The 19,893-nt window shown below is 48.2% G+C and overlaps 1 protein-coding gene across 1 annotated transcript in view; it reads right to left on the minus strand.

Annotated features, from left to right (window-relative positions):
• LOC147702435 (chromobox protein homolog 2-like) overlaps nt 1-19,893 on the minus strand; it is a 168,804-nt gene that overhangs the window by 68,749 nt on the left and 80,162 nt on the right. The window contains exon 2 of the mRNA XM_086931059.1: nt 19,008-19,051. Coding sequence (XP_086787185.1) covers nt 19,008-19,051 — 44 coding nt within the window. The remainder of the gene's footprint in view (nt 1-19,007; nt 19,052-19,893) is intronic.

The following is a 19,893-nucleotide window of genomic DNA, read 5'->3' on the forward strand; positions in this document are numbered from 1 at the left end:
ACTTCCAAAATAAATAAATAAATCACACCAGAGTACCGACCCCTTGTCTCAAAGTGGGATAAAGCAAAGCACAGTAGCAAGAGTTATTTGCGTTGATAAAAGGGTTTTTTTCAAAATCAAAATAACTTTTGCGCTGGAAATACCGTACCAAACTCTTAGTAAATCTACCCATAAATTCAGTTAAGCATGCTAGGATGTCCAATTAGAAAAAATAAACTTTTTGAGCAGAGTTATTCTTGCAGGGTTTTCAAATGCCCCGCCACAAGCATCCCCTCTGAAAGAGGGGGGTGGGGGAGCCATGGGCAGACTGAACATTCCAGATTCTAGTACCCATCAAAACACTTAATGTGATACAAAGGTATGACATTTTTATACCCCGTAGTCCAGTTCAATTCTGGGGGTCAAGGACAAAAAGGAGTAGTTTCTGTCCTGTAACTCCAGTTCTGTAGTAGGGGTATCTCTGTTATCGTCATAATCTAGTGAATAGTCCCGCCCATGTGCGTGGACCCCGGCAATCAAAAATAATCTCTTAAATTGTCAAGAAATGCAGAACTGCAAGACACTTAAGAGAAAATTATAGACAAATAATGCAGCCTATACCCACAGGCTACACTGTCCAGTACTTCAACTAGAAATTCCACCAAAAAAACCACACACAACACTGCCTGCCCAGTTTCTTCCATAGAGAAACTTGCCTCTACTAGAAAAAAGCCTCTGGAATGATAGAGATGAAGGCATGGATAGACAAGCCCCATAGGCTGCCATTATGTGGGTTACAATAGGATACTGTGCCTTTAAGAAACTTTCCAGAACTTTCTCCCAGTATCCCAGAATGCACAGCAGGTCCCTTTTACTTTCAGCTCTTTTTGAAGGCGTAGCACGCCAGACCTGTAGCATTCCGTAAATGAACATCCATCTCCACCGGGGAGGAGGGCGGGCGCTTATGACTATAACAGAGATACCCCTACTACAGAACTGGAGTTACAGGACAGAAACTACTCCTTCTGTAGCAGGGGATCTCTGTGCATAGTCATAATCTAGTGACTAGAATGGCAAGCCCATCCCCACACCAAAGCGGCGGTGGAGAAAGGAAAATTACCACCACTATTGTGCGAACAAATTTCGCAGCGAAGCCTGCCCAACCTGAGCATCCGCCCTGGCATGTGTCCAGGCAGTAATGCTTAGCAAAGGTATGAACCGACTTCCAAGTGGCCGCTTTGCAGATCTCTGCAATCGGAACATTACGGAGTAAAGCGGACGTGGCAGCCTTTCCCCTGGTGGAATGAGCCTTAGGCTTACCTCCTAAGGTCTTATTAGCTACAAGACACAATCCACCTAGAGATGGACTGCTTAGAGGTCGCTAGACCCGTCCTGACCGATCCATAATTGACAAATAATTGGTCAGACCTACAAATATCTTTGGTTTTATCCAGATAAAATTTCAACACCCTCCTAACATCCAGGGAATGTAAAGACCTTTCCGCTGGAGATGAAGGATTCTGAAAAAACGTAGGCAAAGTTATGGTCTGGTTGACATGAAAATTAGAAAGAACCTTGGGAAGAAATTTAGGGTGAGTACGCATAACAACCGTAGTAGCATGAAATACAGTATAAGGTTCTTGGCAACACAACGCCTGAATTTCACTCACCCTGCGGGCCGATGTAATGGCCACGAGGAACGCAGCCTTACAGGACAGGTGCTGCAACGAAGCCTTATGAATAGGTTCAAAAGGCTCCTTCATCAATCTGGACAGCACCACATTCAATTCCCATGAAGGCGAAGGAAGCCGGACAGGCGGGAACACTTTCTTCAAGCCTTCCAAAAAATCTTTGATCACAGGGATCTGGGAGAAGTAAGTCTGTGAAGGGCATTTCCTGTAGGCAGTCAATGCAGCTAGATGAACCTTAATGGAATGAACACTAAGGCCAGATTGCGCCAAATGTAGAAGGTAAGGAAGGATGACATCTTCCTTGCACGTCGTCGGGTCGTAGTTCTTGGACTGACACCAGATACAAAACCTCTTCCACTTGTAAGCATAGGAAGTCAGAGTGGAAGGCCTTTTAGACTCCTTCAGTATGTCCATGCAATCTTCTGGCAGATTGAGATGGCCATATTGCACTCTCTCAGGAGCCATGCCGCCAAACTCAAAGACGAGAGGTTGGGGTGCAACATCTGCCCCCGAACTTCGTGAGAAGGTCCGGCCTGCACGGCAACCGAATGTGAGGAAGGAGTGACCGGTGAAGCATGTCAGTGAACCACCACTGTCTGGGCCATTCCGGGGCGATGAGTATCATCCGAGCCTGGGACCAGGCCAGCTTGATGAGTACCGCCAGAATCAGGGGGATGGGAGGAAAAGCGTACAGAAAGCTGTTCGACCAGTTGATCCATAACGCATTCCCCAGCGTCCCTTGCTGGCAGTACCGGGAGGCGAATTCGACATTTGCTGTTTTCGGCGGTGGCGAACAGATCTATGGCTGGAGTCCCCCACCTTGTGAAAACGTCTCCTAGTACTTAGTCGCTTATGACCCATTTGTGATTTTCCTGAATCAGTCTGCTCAGCGCGACTGCCTGAACATTCTGTCCAGCCCAGCAGTATTCTTGACCTGACCTGTATCCTGTTGAGCGAGGAAGGCTCTGCTGTTAAAATGGATTCCCGCGCTGTAGAGACCCCCCACCGCCTCCCTTCCGCCGTCCCGCTGTTCGTTTCCATCTGACAGCGGGGCCGCCGAGTGGAGCGAGGCGAGGGGCTGCCTACAACTCCCGGCAGCCTTCGAGGTCTCCAGCCACACCCCCTTGACGACGCGCTAGGAGGCGCATAAAGGGCGTCGCCGCTCCCTCTCGCGGGACGCGAGCGGGACGCTGGGCGAAGCCTGGGCCAAGGGTGACGCGAGCGGGACGCTGGGCGAAGCCTGGGCCAAGGGTGGGCCCGTCCAAGCCCGTCACAGACCGGAGGAGACCGGGCCGGGCGCACCCCCCTAACATCTAAGCAAAGGTAAAATATCGAGTAAAGGTTCCTCAAGAGGCAAAGAAAATAAAAGTATAAGCACTCCTCCTATTGAAACATCACTAACTCAAGTTCCACCCTCTTTACTTTACCTGGTTATCTAATATACAATGACCACGAGAGGCTCCAGAAGCAAAACCATGAAAAAAAAACATAACAACTACTGTAGGTCCAATTGAACAATTTTTATATAAAGTAAATGAAACCATCGATCAAACAGTACTGCTGATCGATCGCCGTGTCTCATATGAGCTAGATCAAGCACGGCGCTCATCGATGGGTATCTTGGCACAGGCTCAAACTCCAAATGCGGTACCCTTAAATAAGTCAACCATAGATACAAATGTCGAAATACACGCATTACCAAATACTGTCGACCTATCAGTAACCACACAACTGTCAAACTCACTCTCATCACAGGACCTCGAACTGACCCCCGATATCTTTGCAAGTTTACAACCAACAAATAATGACTTAATGCAGCCAGAACTCAGAGGCATAAGGGAAGGAGCAATCCCAAAACAGAACCACCTACAATTACGATCTAATAGTCCAGAACGCATAAGTGCCACAAACTCGGATACTGTTCTACTTGCTAGCCAACAAATTCAACAGAACATCGTTACTACAGAATCCTCTAAAAACATCTTATCCGATGTCCTTATAGTTGAAGACCACGCTAATAGACCCAGCACCAACCAGAATCGTCAAGATAAACCGATTCCTCGTGCGGAAAAAAGTACAAATCACTCTAAAGTAGATACATTTCTGCTAAATAAAATCTCGGAAATAATAAAACATCAACTACAACCTCTACAAAAAAGTCTCGAAGTAATAGAAAAACAAGTGGCTATATTAATCGCCTCTGCAAAAACAACCACCACCTTAAGGAAAAACGTTCTTCCTGTTCCTCTAGGCGCTACCACCGACTCAGGAAAAAGAAACGCGACTAACTCTTCAAAACAAACAGTCAATAAACCAATCACTACTAATATCACAACTACCACAACGAAAATAGTGAAAGAATCGGAAAATAAATCTATTAATCAAACCAACCCCGTAAAAACAAAGCCTGATCAAAATAACGAAAAACTCATTTCCGGTACTCAAAATAAACCAATTACAGACTCCACTTCAACAAATGCTAACCAGACAAAAAATCCTCCCAATACACCTACTGCAAATACTCCAAGACTTGAACAAACGCAGATCCATAATAGTAAATCAGGACAACCTAATAAGAGATGGAGGAAGGTAGTAAATCTCCCTCCGGAAGCAGCTCCTTTTGTAGCCATACTAACGGGTGTCCCTGAATTAGGCAGAGACTCAGACGAACCTACCTGGTCTCTATTAAACAAAGTACGATACTGGTTAAATATCAACAGGCCCAATCACCCTAATAACATTACCAGAATAACCACGGTAAGAAGGGTTTCTTGGATAGGCCACCAGCCAAAAACAATCCCTGGAGACTGCATAATCGTAAACTTCGAAAATCCACGGGCAGTCGATTACACTTGTTCCTGGGACACTCCAGAAAACAACGAAGGAATAAATGTTAAACGACTATCCTTTTTCTACCCCCGACAAAATCATCGCTCTGAGGACCCCAGTTGGCCATCAAATTGGTCCTGGAGTCAACCCGGGCAAGGACCAAGAAATTGGCACCAGGGAAACAGGGGACAAGGAAATATCCAGAGGTTCCACCTGCAGGGGGATTGGGGATATGAACATAGTGAACGAGGTGACTGGAATTTTGCCAGAAGACCATATCAACAAACGTATAATGAACCATGGTCGGGAATTCCGACCTTTAACCACTTCAGCTGTTTAGACATGGTCGACTGACCACTATCTCAGCCCCATATTCCAAGTCTCCCGTATAAAACTAGCACGCTACCTTTTTCACCACCTAGTATTTCTAAACTAAATACCACAGGAAAAGCTCAATGTTTAATACAGTTAAGAACAAAAGACGTCACCTTAAAACCCAGAAATCCAAACGGAGGCTGCCAGACTGAAACCAGACAACAATATGTTAATCTGGTACCGGGTTTGCAGAAACCGTCATTATCTCCCTTAAAAAAGTGACTGCCTGAAACGAACCAGATTGTAGACGAACCAAACTCAACGGTATATGAATTATCCCCCCCCCCCCCCCCCCCGAACCATCTCATCGATAATATAAACAAAGTCGAGCGGAACCTGTTATTCTGGAACGTGGCGGGTCTTGCAACCAAGCATCAAGAGAAAGCCTTCCTGGACCTGGCTCATACAAATGATTTAATATGTCTTCAGGAGACATGGTTGAATGATCCAGTTCACCTGGCGGGATACAGAACATACTTCTCGAAAGCAACAAAATCACAATCAGGGAGAAGCAAAGGGGGTCTAATAACTTGCATCTCGAACCTTTGGCCCTGTCAGGAAATAACGCCCATAGTTCTTCATCAGAACTACCAAGTAATCTATATCAAAGTAACTATTCAAATTTCCTATACAATAATAAACTTCTACAACAACATGAGCTTGGGAGACCTAACCAAAACACTAAGCGAAATCACTGAAGTAACAAACATGCAAAAAATTAAATACGCTAAAATCACACACTCAATAATCTGGGGCGGAGATTTCAATTTACACATCTGTGGCCAAAGTAACGTACCCATTTGCGGGATTACCGATGAACATGATAACCCTCTAACTCATTTTCTACATACGGAGGAAGGAACTAATACACAAGCCACTATGCTTGAGTTAGATCTAGGGTTTGCGAATATGATAATGTCACCAACAATCCCATTCACGTCAACCTTTCACGGCAGAGGGGCCCAAACATTAATTGACTACATCCTGGTTTCCACCATCAACGCAGAATGTATAAAGCACTTTGAAGTGATCAACAATGTACTCAGCGACCACTATCCCCTCAAATTAACATACCTTGAACCTGATCACCACAAGAACCCAGCAAAGGATCATTTTACTCTACTACACCAAGAAAAACTCACGCTAAACAGGTTGAACGGCTTCACCCTAAAATGGGGTATTCTAGACCAAGAACTAACTACCAAAAGAATAGTTGAAAAATGCAGGACACTTATTGAAAACTGCCTAAATCCTTCTGCTGCTGCTGCTGAAATCCTGAATGACTATGATAGAATAGTGAAAATCATAGGAAATTAATTAACCAAGCCTAGAAAACAAAAAAACACACAAAGAAAAGGATGGTTTAACACCAAGTGTACAAAAGCCTATTCTAATCTAAAGAAAGCCCTAGCAAAGAAAGAACGAAACAGGGAAGAGATAGCCAACTTACGGAAATCATACGCGCAAGCACTTAAAGAACGGAAAAAAGAGATGCAACTCAACCTCTGGACTCAGCTTTTAGATAGCAGTTTGCAAAAAGACAATATAGCATTCTGGAGAATAGTCAAGACTCCTTTTCTAGCTGGGAACAAGGAGGGTCCATCCTTAGACATTGCAATTAATGCGGAGGACTGGGTGTTGTACTTTTCAGGAGTCTTTGGAGAGGCAAAAACCGGAGACCCAACTCCTCGACCTGCGCTTCCATCGGTGAAGTACCCGTTAGATATACACTTTATCAATGAGATACAGAAAGCCATTAACTCGGCAAAAAATGGTAAAGCGCCAGGTCCAGACTCCGTTCCAATGGACCTCTACAAATTTCTTCCCGACCTTTGGTCCCCACTTTTAACAAAAGTATTGAACGCAGCCAAGGAAACCAATCTCCCTAAATCATGGTCAACATCAATCTTGATCCCCATTTTCAAGAAAGGTAACAGAGACAGTCCTTCTTGCTACCGACCCATCTCACTCCTGGACTCTGTGGGAAAGATGGCAGGAAGGATACTTCTTGATCGTCTCCAGGAGTGGTCTAAGGAACATGGGGTCCTTTCAGACCTTCAATACGGGTTCAGGGCAGGCCTGAGCACCGTGGACCAAGTTCTGAATTTAACCCTACTGGCCGCAAAATATACAACTGTTAAAAAAACGAGTCTCCACTTGGTCTACGTTGACCTTACGGCAGCGTTTGACTGTGTGGAACATACAAAACTTTGGCTAATAATGCTGGAAATGGGGATTGACCCTGCAATAGTGGATTTTTTACGTGAGTTATATTCTGATGCCACAGGCAAGGTAAGATACGGGCTGGAAGGACAACTTACAGATAGCTTCCCAATACAGAAGGGGGTCAGGCAGGGGTGCGTACTGGCCCCCTTCTTATTCACGCTGTACACTAATGGACTAGAGGCAGCAATGCTGCAGGGTACAAAAGACTTTCCAACAGCTGGACGGCGACCAATCCCAGCATTGCTATACGCCGACGATGCAGTGATTCTTGCCCGAACTCCAATACAGCTACAAAGAGCTGTAAACAACTACTGCACCTTCATGACTAATCTTAACCTGAAAGTTAACATAAAGAAAACTTGTGATGCATGTCGGCAGTAAAGGGAAAAGGATGAAAACAATCTTCGTGGACAACTTACCACTTGAAACAACAAAAACCTATTCATATCTTGGTATCACCATCGATGAGGAGTTCAAATGGAAAGATGCAATTAATTCCCGCAAGCTATCGCTCATACGAACAGTCGGCGCTCTAAAAGCCTTCTCTCTTCGCCTAGGGAAAAAACCCCTGGTAGAGATGTTAAAGATCTATACTGCAACATGCATTACCACGGCCATCTTTGGAGCAGGAGTTTGGGGAACGACAAACGTCGAACAAATTCAAAAAATCGAAAACACCTTCCTCAAATTTTTACTAGCAGTCCCTAAGAGCACGACCACCTTCGGATGCCACCTAGAACTTGGACTCGAACATATCTCCGATCTTATCAAGATCCAACCCATAATGCTATGGCGCAGAATATGGGCTACGGACGAATGCACTCTCACAAGAGCAATCATCGAGGACTGCATGAACCTAGAGCATATGGAAAAGATAAAGTGGCTACACTACGTAAAAACCTTCCTTACAGATATCGGCCTTCAGAGGTTTTTCAATGACCCACAGTCAGTAACAGACATAGCAAAAAAAGAACTAACAAAGATATGTCTGTCTCACTTAAACCAACTAAGACTGATGACAGAAATAGGCAAACCGTCAGTACAACATTGCCTCATGATACAAACTGTTCCATCCATACAACCATATCTACAGGAAGACCTGACTCATTTTGAAAAGTTACTGCTTACTCGTTTCAGGCTCAATCTTTTCCACATCATGGTTTCATTCCCCACTCAGAACAACTGGACATATACCACAACAGCGTGCCCCTGCGACTAATTCTTCTCAGTCCACAATCCATGTCCTTTTCTTTTGTACCTTTTATACTCCATTCCGTAAGAGATGGATTTTACCAATCTTAAAAGCAATGAAGGTCAGAAGATGTCGCCCAGCATTTCTGGCATTGCAGTTCTTGGATAATCCCCTAGTGTCAAGATCCGTGGCACACTACCTTAGAATGTGCCTCAAACACCGTACGAACTTATGAGTAATCTGAGAACCTGTCTTAACATAGTCTCTAGTAAATGTATTGTACAAGTATTTAGAGATCTTAATTTTAAACATATCATGAATTTCTTAACGTCTTTTTAATTGGTGTTTTTACTGTGTAATTTGTACTTTTGTGGCTTTCATACTGAAAACCGAATAAAGTGAATTTGATTGATTGATTGAAGTCTGTGAAGGGCATTTCCTGTAGGCAGTCAATGCAGCTAGATGAACCTTAATGGAATGAACACTAAGGCCAGATTGCGCCAAATGTAGAAGGTAAGGAAGGATGACATCTTCCTTGCACGTCGTCGGGTCGTAGTTCTTGGACTGACACCAGATACAAAACCTCTTCCACTTGTAAGCATAGGAAGTCAGAGTGGAAGGCCTTTTAGACTCCTTCAGTATGTCCATGCAATCTTCTGGCAGATTGAGATGGCCATATTGCACTCTCTCAGGAGCCATGCCGCCAAACTCAAAGACGAGAGGTTGGGGTGCAACATCTGCCCCCGAACTTCGTGAGAAGGTCCGGCATGCACGGCAACCAAATGTGAGGAAGGAGTGACCGGTGAAGCATGTCCGTGAACCACCACTGTCTGGGCCATTCCGGGGCGATGAGTATCATCCGAGCCTGGGACCAGGCCAGCTTGATGAGTACCGCCGGAATCAGGGGGATGGGAGGAAAAGCGTACAGAAAGCTGTTCGACCAGTTGATCCATAACGCATTCTCCAGCGTCCCTTGCTGGCAGTACCAGGAGGCGAATTCGACATTTGCTGTTTTCGGCGGTGGCGAACAGATCTACGTCTGGAGTCCCCCACCTTGTGAAAACGTCTCCTAGTACTTCGTCGCTTATGACCCATTTGTGATTTTCCTGAATCAGTCTGCTCAGCGCGACTGCCTGAACATTCTGCACACCTGGTAGATGGGTAGCCATCATCGTCAGTCCACTGGCCAGAAGCCAGTGACAGATCGCCTGCGCCTCCTGCGACAGAGTGCGTGATCTCGAGCCCCCCTGCTTGTTGAGGTAATATATCGTGGTGGTATTGTCCGTCTGTACAAGCAGAGAGTTGGTCTGGAAGGACGGAAGAAAGGCCTTCAGTGCCAAGTGAACAGCTCTGAGTTCCAGGAAATTGATGTGATACGTGGCCTCCATCGGGGACCACGTTCCTTGAATCTGAAGGTTGCCGGAGTGCGCTCCCCACCCCAGGAGAGAAGCATCCGTCACAACAGTCTGCGTGGGAATGTCCTTGTGGAAGGGAACCCCTTGTGAGGAGATTCTCCGCTGAACACCACCACTTCAGAGGCTGAAGAGCATGCAGAGACAGTCGTATCTTGTCTTCCCAAGATCCTTTCCTCTGATCTCACTGGTCTTCCAAGCACTCCTGCAGCGGTCTCATGTGAAGCCGTGCGTGTGGCGTCAGGAAGATACAAGAGGTCATTGATCCCAGTAGAGAAGACACCGTCCTCACTGTTGTAGATGGATTGGTCGTAAGAGCCTGAGCCTTCCGAAGGAGTGATAACCGTCGCTCCTCCGAAGGAGACACGCTTGCTGACAGCGTATTGATGGAGGCTCCCAAGTACTGTATGCATTGGACCGGAGTCGGGACAGACTTTGACATGTTGATGTGCAACCCGAGCCTGTTCAAGAGAACGCACGTCTTCTGGAAGTGTGCTCGCGCTTCCGAGAAGGAGGATGCCTTGATCAACCAATCGTCCAGGTACGGGTAGACAAACACCTTGTTCTTCCTCAGGTGTGCCGCTACCACCGCCATGCACTTTGAGAACGTGCTCTGTGCCGACTTTAGTCCGAATGGGAGTACTGTGTATTGATAATGATTGGCGTCGACTTGGAACCGCAGGAACTTCCTGTGTTTGTGTGCAATGGGCACATGGAAGTACGCATCCTGTAGGTCTATAGCACACAGCCAGTCTCCTTGTTGCAACGGAGGATAAATCTGATGCAACGACAGCATGCAAAACTTTTCCCTGCGAATCCATCTGTTTGCCTGTCGCAAGTCCAGAATGGGCCTGAACTTGTTCTTGTCCTTCTTGCGAACCAGAAAGAAACGGGAGTACAGACCTCTTCCTCTGAGACAGAGGTACGTCTTCTATCTCCCTTTTCCTTAGCAGGATATCTGCCTCCGCCTGGAGTTCTTGACCGGAGGGATTGATGGAGGAGGGCTGGTGAACCGAAGACTGTACCCATTGCAAACAATATTCAGCACTCACTTGTCCGGAGTAATTTTTCTCCACTCTGCCAGAAAAAATTGAATGCTTCCCCCTACCGGAGTGGGTAACAGATCCGGGGTAAGTAGGTTCCTAGGGCCTAGAGCCGGTCTGGCCCTTGGCCGCTGGAGCGGACTGCTGGCCGCCTCTGCCCTTCTGGCGCTTCTGGAACGGCTTACGGAACTGTTGTTGTTGTTGTGACTGTCCCGAAGCTTGGCCACGTCCTCTGTCCTGTCCATCGAACCGCCGTTGGAATGGGCGGTAAGATTTCTTCGTTTCTTTAGGCTTCTCCAGACCCACAGCTGTGAGTGTCTCAGCCTCCGCCTTCATGCGGGCCATTTCGTCATCCGCATGTTTCCCAAAGAGGGTTTCGCCAGAGAATGGAAGATTGGCCACCCTCTGTTGTGCGTCTGGTTTTAGCGACGTAAGGCGGAGCCAGGCATGTCGTCTCTGGTTAATTCCATGGCAAAAGCCATGTGCCGCTAATAGGGATGAATCTGCCGCCGCGCTGATAATTTGATTACCTACCAGCATCCCCTCATTCAGCACTTCCTGGAAATCCTCCCTCTTTGAGAGGTAAATGTTCTGCAAACTGCTGAAGAGACTCCCATAGGGAGCGGTCGTAGCGACCCAACAGAGCTATGGCACGCACAGCCTTCATAGAGGTCGCTGATGTTCCACACATCTTCCGTCCCGCTGAATCTATCCACTTAGATTCTTTGTCCGGGGGGGGGGGGGGGGGGACTGTGGACGATGGGGTGGTGGCATGCTGTTTGCGGGCCGCCGTCACAATCACTGAATCCGGAGGAGGATCCATCCGTAGAAAAGAGGTCCGAATCGGGAGACCGGTACTTTTTCTGCAATCTCGATGGAGCCACCTTAGTCACCGCAGGGGAGAGGAAAAAGGTCCTTGGCCGGTTCCTCCAGGCCCGGTACCAAAGGTAGCAGTGGACGAGACAGGTGTTTCTGGTGCAGTGTCTCGAAGATGACGGACGTCTTAGGCGTGGGCACCGTCAAGGATATGCCCAATTTGGCAGCGCCTCGCAGAAGGACATCATGGAAGGCCACCAAGTCATCAACCGGGGACACCCTTGTATCTGGTTCCTGAGGACCTCGTGCGTGAGCGAGATCTGTGCCCCCTATGGCGATGTCTCGACCGCGTGGACGACCTGTTACGCGATCGCTCCCTCCTCCGGGAACGAGAGCGTGATCTCCCGGTCCGTGGGCGCTCCGCAGGCTTCTTTGGGGGCGTCTTCCGTGGCTTATCCAGGGGACGGGGTTTTGGAGTCCCCTTGGGCGGAGTAGGAAGAGGCGGAAGGGACACTGATCTCGGTGGAGGGACCGGGGGTATCACCGACCGAAGGGCGGGCCCATGCGGTGGAAGCGGTGGAGGTGACAGTCCTGATGGTAGAGGAGGGTTGACGGGAGGATTCTCCTTCGGTATAGGAGGAGGGGGAGACAGACTTTGGCGGGGTGGTGTATATACCACGGAGTACACCGAGCCCAGTGACCGCTTCGGAGGAGTGGACTGCGAATCAGCCCCTCCTGTACCTGACCGCCGCCTCCGGCGTCCTCCATCCGACCCAGCGTGACTTCTGGCGCCAGAATCTCTTTTGCGCCGCTTTGGGAAGTGCGACCCACTCCTAGACGCTGACCTTTCTCCTATACTCCGAACGACGCTGTTCCGGTGTCGGATGTCGCTTCCGCGACTCAGCCGTCGAACTATCCTTCCTCGACATCGAACGCCGCATCCGCGACGTCGACCGATCTCTTCGACGACGAGCGTCGCCCCCTCCTCGCCGCCGTCCTCTTCCTCGAAGTCTTCGACGCCGAAGATCCTCCTCGACGGCGATCGTCTCCCCGACGGCGATCGTCTCCCCGACGGCGACATCGTCTCCCCGACGGCGACATCGTCTCCCCGACGGCGACATCGTCTCCCCGACGGCGACATCGTCTCCCCGACGGCGACATCGTCTCAACGAGGAGCGCCGACGCCTGTCTGTCCTCCCTAGACGTCGATGGCTCGACGCCGACGATGAAGACACCGTCGACGGTGGGTTCGACGGCGGCCGAACCTGGCCCCTCGACGTCGATCTCTCACGCCTTCTCGACCCGGAGCACCGGGGAGAAGGGGAACACACCGTCGGCATCCCTCTCGACGCCGTCGTCGAGGCAATCCACGCCGGCGGAGACTGGGACCGCTTGCTGGTCTTCCTGCCTCTGGGGAGCCCCCTAGAGGCCTCAGCAGAGGCAGAGGGAACCTGCAGCCTGCAGTCGTCTCTCTTCAAGGCCTTGAAGCCTAATCTTCAGCCTTTCCCTCAGGGCCCTTGCTGAAAGGTGCTGGCAGATGTCGCAGTCTTCAGGGACATGTGCCTCAGGGAGACAGATAATGCAGACCTCATGTGGATCACTCTTGGCCTTCTTCCTCCCACAGACTGGGCATTTGTCGAAAAGAGCAGGCATTTTAGAGCCCTAAAAGCCTGAACAAACACACAGGAGAGAAGAAAAGCACCAAGGAATATAATCTCAAACACTTTTTGGCAAAAAAGTGAACAAAGTCCAATAAACCCTTGAAAAAGGGGAGAGCTCAATGCTAGGGTCCTGTTAGCAGGAGCCGGAAAAAAGAACTGAAAGTAAAAGGGACCTGCTGTGCATTCTGGGATACTGGGAGAAAGTTCTGGAAAGTTTCTTAAAGGCACAGTATCCTATTGTAAGCCACATAATGGCAGCCTATGGGGCTTGTCTGTCCATGCCTTCATCTCTATCATTCCAGAGGCTTTTTTCTGGTAGAGGCAAGTTTCTCTATGGAAGAAACTGGGCAGGCAGTGTTGTGTGTGGTTTTTTTTGGTGGAATTTCTAGTTGAAGTACTGGACAGTGTAGCCTGAGTATATAGGCTGCATTATTTGTCTTTAATTTTCTCTTAAGTGTCTTGCAGTTCTGCATTTCTTGACAACTTAAGAGATTATTTTTGATTGCCGGGGTCCACGCACATGGGCGGGACTATTCACTAGATTATGACTATAACAGAGATCCCCTGCTACAGAAGTATGTATACTTAACCACATGGCTGCTAGGCGTTTTCCCGTCCAGCGCTGAAGAACCAAAATGACCATTATTCATGACGAGCTGGCCTTGTCATCCGCGCACGGCAGGTAAGCGCCATGACGAGCCCAGCTCGTCATTAGCTTCGAAGGGGTTAATTTGTCTACTTGACAAGCTGACCCAACCCTCTACAGGACAAGCCCATTGGCAGCCAGCTTCCAATACCGCAGCATGGTTGTGTGGAAAAGGGCGGTTTGTCTAATGAGAAGGCAAGAGAAGCATCCTTATTATTAAGATGTTGAAAAAGGAATAGGATTCATTGTTTTAGGATTTGCTCGAGACAACAGATGCGCAGTCAGCAAAATCATTTAATCTTTTTTTTTTTTTTAAATACCACCAAAGAATGTTTTCATGCGGGATTCGAGCAGACCCATTATTTATCATTTGTTGACTTTGGTGCCACTCTGGTTTCCTTGCTGCCTATTGTTCAGTGCCTCCTGCTTCTTCCTGGGGCTTCAAGTGTTTACCCATGCTGGTATTTTTTTTTTACTCTTGGTCATGCACTCCATAAGTGAGCATGTGTCCGCAGTCCCTTCTCCCATCGTTCATGCTCTTTCCCCAACCTACCTCACTTATCTTGCTTCCTCCCCTCCCTCGTTGTGTTGCTGCTCCCTCCCACTCACCCGCATCTCCCTCAAGTTGCTTGCCCCATGACAGGAGATCAACATAACGAAGTGAAGCACGTGTTTGATAAGTCAGAAGTGTTCTGTGTGGCTAACAATTTTAACCCCTTCGCTGCGGCGGGAATTCCGCCGCAGTGCTAAGGGGGCAGGTGGGCCGAGCGGCGCTCGCATGCTCGTGGCGGAGCCGCTCCGCCAAGAGCCGCGGTTGAGCTGTGCTCATGACGGAGCGGTTCCGTTATGGCCCCGCCCGCTCAATGGAACATCCAGCGCAGCCGCGGAATTCGCGCCGCGCAGGCGCGCCGAGCGGGCCATGACGGAACCGCTGCCTCATGAGCACAGCTCAACCGAGGCTCATGACGGAGCGGCTCCGTCATGAGCATAGAAGGGGTTAAATGGGGAATCAGCATAAAACCATTACTAGCAAAATGCTGATAAAGAGATTTAGGGCCCTATTCTGAAAAGTCACAAAAGTGCACCTGCAGGTCGGACCTCGCATGGATGCAGACTTACAACTTTCAGAAATTCACAAGAGTTTTAAAAAGCAGGCCATGGGGGAGGAGCCTGGCCAGCGACCATGATGGCCGCCTGACTCCTCGGCTCCGCTCGCCTCCAAACTACTTTCCCGGTTTCCGCGACATCCTGCACGCACTCCTCGGATTACATGGCTCTGGCGGAACCGGGAAGGGAGCCTGATCCTGCCGCTGTCCTTTGAAGCCCGGACCCGGCAGTGGAAGCGCCGCAACGCCCTCACCTCCCCCGGACTCGGCGAGGCTGGCTCGGGGTCTTTGTTCTCAGTTTGAGCCCGGCCCCGTGTGCACCGACGATCGCCTGGGACTGCTGGAAGGGGCTGGCTGCCGTGTCACCGAAGCAGCTCCTCGATCCTGTAACCCTGCCTGCCGCTCCCTCTGACCTGCACGCCGACGCTCCAGAAGCAACACTGTAGCAAGCCCTCGGACCCGAATCGGTTCCGCCGCTACTTTGTTTCACTGCAGGGCAGGGACGGGCGCCATCTTATCGCCTGCCTTTGTCCTTCGAAGGGGGACTGGGTCTGGGCAAGCATTGCTGAGTGGGTGATAGGAGACCGTTGCCCCTGCGCCCCCCGCCCGGGCTCGCTTCACTATGGACCAGCTGGAGTTATTGGGGAATGCTGGCAAGGAAGGCTATCGACCGGCGGAACGACACTGTGCACATTTGCTCCAACTGGATGACAATGCGGCGCCCTCTCCCCCCTCGGAGCCATTGCGGCTACGTGATATCCTGAGTGCCCTGTCTGTCTTGAGGGCTGACCTGCGTACCGTCGCTGGGGAATTGGGGGGTCGGATGGACGCGATACTGTCCGCGGCCCCCCTATCTGTTCGTGAAAAGCCGCAGCATCTGGCCGCTATGCCACATCCGGTGATAAATCCTGTTGGCCCCTCTGCCCCGGTCGCCGCTGAGGTGGAGACGGCGTGGGACTCTAATCCTGCAAGTGAACTAGCGGCAACACCCCTGGGCAGCACCGGAAAGTCTGGGACTGTTTTACGGATGGAGAGACGGCATCGGGCGCCATTTTTCGAGGCTCCCTTGATGGCGGCTAGCGGAATGCACTTCCCCTTCTTGGCGCGGTGGCGAACGTTGGGACTGGCTGCACGGGGTGATCCATCACCTTGCGACGCTTCCTGCATCACTGACGTTTTCTCGGCAACCGACTGGATGAACGTTTGTGACCACTTTCCTATCCTGACGAGGTCCCCTCATCCCCTTCTTTCATCTGCGTCGTTTTCGATCCAGTTGGACTGCGTCGCTGCATCTTATCGTAAGGGGCAAGGTTGAGGGGGTCCCCCTTCCCTTCGGAACTGTCTTCCTTGTACTGCTGGGACACTGATGGACTGCCGGTGGATTTCATATGTTGGTACTGTATTGCTGGCGGGGTCGGGGTAAGGGTGGCCGGATTAACGTACTTTGATGGTTTTGGACATATTCTTACGGCCCTCCCCCGGTCTTATGTGATTTATACTTTTTTCTTCCCTAACGGAACTCTTTCCCTAGGTGAACTGTGCTCTTTCTTCCTTCTTCCTTTTCCCCTTTTGTTTTTCTTTCTTTCTTCTTTTCCTCTTCTCTTGCTTTATTTCGGGTTATGGGGAGACAAACACTCTGCTAAGGGGGGGGGGGGGGGGTAGGCCGTAGCCTCTGCATGTGTGTAGGGTGGGGGGTTAAATTTCAGTTCGTATTTCTTTCTATGGTGCCTTTTTTGCTATTATATGCTTTCTTCTCTTTCTCTTGGCCGTGTTAGGCATAGTGGGGGATGGGTGATAGCGTGGTATTAGTTGGGATGTTGCGTCCTCTTTAGGGGGGTGTATAACTTGTTGCCATCCTCTGGTTGGGACCTGCATGATGCGAACTGTGCTGATTGGTAGGGGTGTCTATTGTGGGTCCCACCTGCACGGACCTAGTTTCTCTTCTTTTCATTGTATCAGTACGGAGAACTATGACCTGCTTTTAATGGTTGCGATGAAAACTTTTTAAAATTAACCTTCACTGATTCTGGGACATGGTAATACGGTAACTACAGTGTAACCTTTTTACTGCTTGCTTCGATGAGAGGTATTACTATGTCGCCGTAACGCTGCATTGGTGCTTTACTGTTTCGTGGCCGGCCGATAGGTTGTAGGCACGTATTTGTACTGACTTGATGCACAATAAAGGTTTTCAAAAAAAAAAAAAAGCAGGCCATGACACGATCTTCCCAGCATACCAGTGTGAATTCCATTATTGCACAAGCAGATCAGCAGATTTTTGCATGGGCAAATATACAAATGAGTAAGTGCAAATCTGCAGCCCTTCTCCAAGGAGAAAATATATGCCCTTGAAGGAAAAAAAATACTTTCCCTGCAAACCCCCTTTTTGGGATGATGTAAGGTAATTTCCCAGCCTTGGAAATATTTGAATACTGCCCTTATCTGAAAGCATTAAACCTCTTTCCGATTAAAGTGGTTGGAGTAAAGTTGGGGAATACCCATAAGCATGTGCATTCCTGTAAATGGCGAAAACCTGCCTTTCTTCCCTGAAACGTCTGTAGAGTAACTACTACCTCAGTGGCTGAATAGGATTAACAGGTTCCAATTTTTTGTTCAATCATAAACACCTAACACCAACAGACTGAACCCAATGGTTTTCCCTTTCATATCCAGAACAAGGGAAGGCTTTAGAGTCACACATTTCTATGGTAAAATCTGATTAGGGTATTGTTACATTTCCAATAAAAGCTCTTCAGCAATCAGAGTAACTGAATTACTAAACATGAGTTACTCCAACCTACCCAACTAGCACACCAGATTAAGCATGAACTACAACAAACTACCAACACTCAAACTCCAGCCTACAATCGAACATAATCCTATACTTAGTTTCAATAAATATACCTAAATAATGGCATGAAGTACTATGGCACTGCAACTACATTACAAACAGCAGGACAACTGACATTCAGTTGCATTATGTTAGAATTTATGTGAAGCATCCCATATAACTACAGCTCATGATGATAAAACATTCATCTGGAATTGGCACTGTAGAATGTTGCATAATCCAATATACTGCATGGTGTCAGCGCGACAAACCTAAAGGTGTGAAAATTATTAAAACTGGACTCCTACACAGTAGTAAACTCTCTACAAAAACAGCCTTGTCAAGGGGTGTTAGTGCCATATAAAGATTCCTACCTTTTAACGAGACACTCTTGCCCAATGTTAAAAGCGGAGTATATGGTTTGAAAAATAAAAGCCTTCACGCAAGAGGAGGCCATTACAACAGTTTTGGAAGGACCAGGAATGCCTATTCTGGGTTACAATTTAAAGTTTGAATGGTGTTTGCCAAGCTCAGCAGACAAACAACAATTGGTGGACGGAGTTTGATGTTTGCTAACGGGAAAGGGTGGCACTTTCCCAATGGGGGAGGGAGTGTTGTTCGTGGCACAGGGAAATTTACATGAGATCTGGAAACCGTGCTTACCGATAAAGTTTGTGATTTGCTTTTTTGTATGAGAATTTGCTCATGTGAAAGTTGCATTCCTTTCCTTCCTTGTCAGGAGCAAAGTCAAACCTTTTCCAGCATGGGAAGAGGTTGGTGAATATTCTTAAATATTTAAATTTGAGAATCAGCATAGACGTGCAGGGCACTCCTACCTTGGAACTACTCCTTTCAGCCACAGAATGAGGATTCAAAGATGGTGGCAGAATTAGAGCCTTGCTAGAATCCAACCCCTGATATGAGTCCAGGCATAATATGAGCTTGATATTAGAGATCTGATATAATAAGAAAGCTGCTGGAGTTTTCAGCTCAATGTACAGCACGAAAGGGACAAGTAACCTGTTTATACATTATAGCTCGACAAGTAGATTTTGAAAAACCCACACCACTGGCACACAGTTTTACACTTATACAGCTACTGCCACACAATCCGTTTTTTCCTACTTTGGATAACGAATGACACTGCCCTGCATTTACTCTCCTGTGAATAAAGACATCATCATTGCTTGTGTTCACTTACTTGGAGGACCATCCACGCCACTTGACAAGATACTCTAGCTTACCCTGCAAAAAAAGAGATGTGAAAGTTAATAACTACAAGCGCAACTCTAACATCAGCATCAACAAGAGGCAAGGAACAGAACAGAAACCACTCCAACATACTCGCACTAGGTTCATTCCGCTGCTTCTTCTATGCAAAGGCCATTTATGCCCACCAAATCAATGTCATCCACTAGGAGACCGTAGACATTCAAGCACAAATGCACACACCTGCAGCAAAAGGCACTAGAGTTGTAAGGTACAGATTTGTTCCTGTTCAAGGCCATGCTCAAACATGTAAGATTGGTAATATAACTGCACTGCTTTGCCCAAACATATATGACTGAGACCGTCATGGCACCAAGCTAGGCTGCTTATTCAAGATGACCCCACCACCAGGCATGCAACAGGAGCAAACACTGCATGTACAGGTTACCACCCACACAAACACGGAAGCCTGCTAGCCCCCCCCCCCCCCCCATTCACCCTGAAGGATATACCATTATCTGATCTGAAAAGATGCCCAGCTTTCAACCAAAGAAATGGCACCAGCCTACTAACCCTCAAACAGCACCCCTTAAAAAAAGAACACCAAAATTAATCATGAACACACTATCCCTAACCCAACATACGAATAACCACAGACAAACAGGACAACACAGAAGGTGCTATATGCCACAAAGACTTCTGAGACCAACGCTCCCCTTATTTGCAAGTCACCACCTACATACACTGCACCTATGCCGTCTAAACAATGCAGGGTACTTCTAGGGCATAAAAAGTACTAATAAAATACACGCAAGACTGCCAATATGAGATGTTCCCGCAAACCCCTTGCTGCAAATGCAATGTCTCTATGGTGAAAA

Source organism: Lissotriton vulgaris, chromosome 7 (genome assembly GCF_964263255.1).
Source record: "Lissotriton vulgaris chromosome 7, aLisVul1.2, whole genome shotgun sequence".
NCBI lineage: Eukaryota > Metazoa > Chordata > Amphibia > Caudata > Salamandridae > Lissotriton > Lissotriton vulgaris.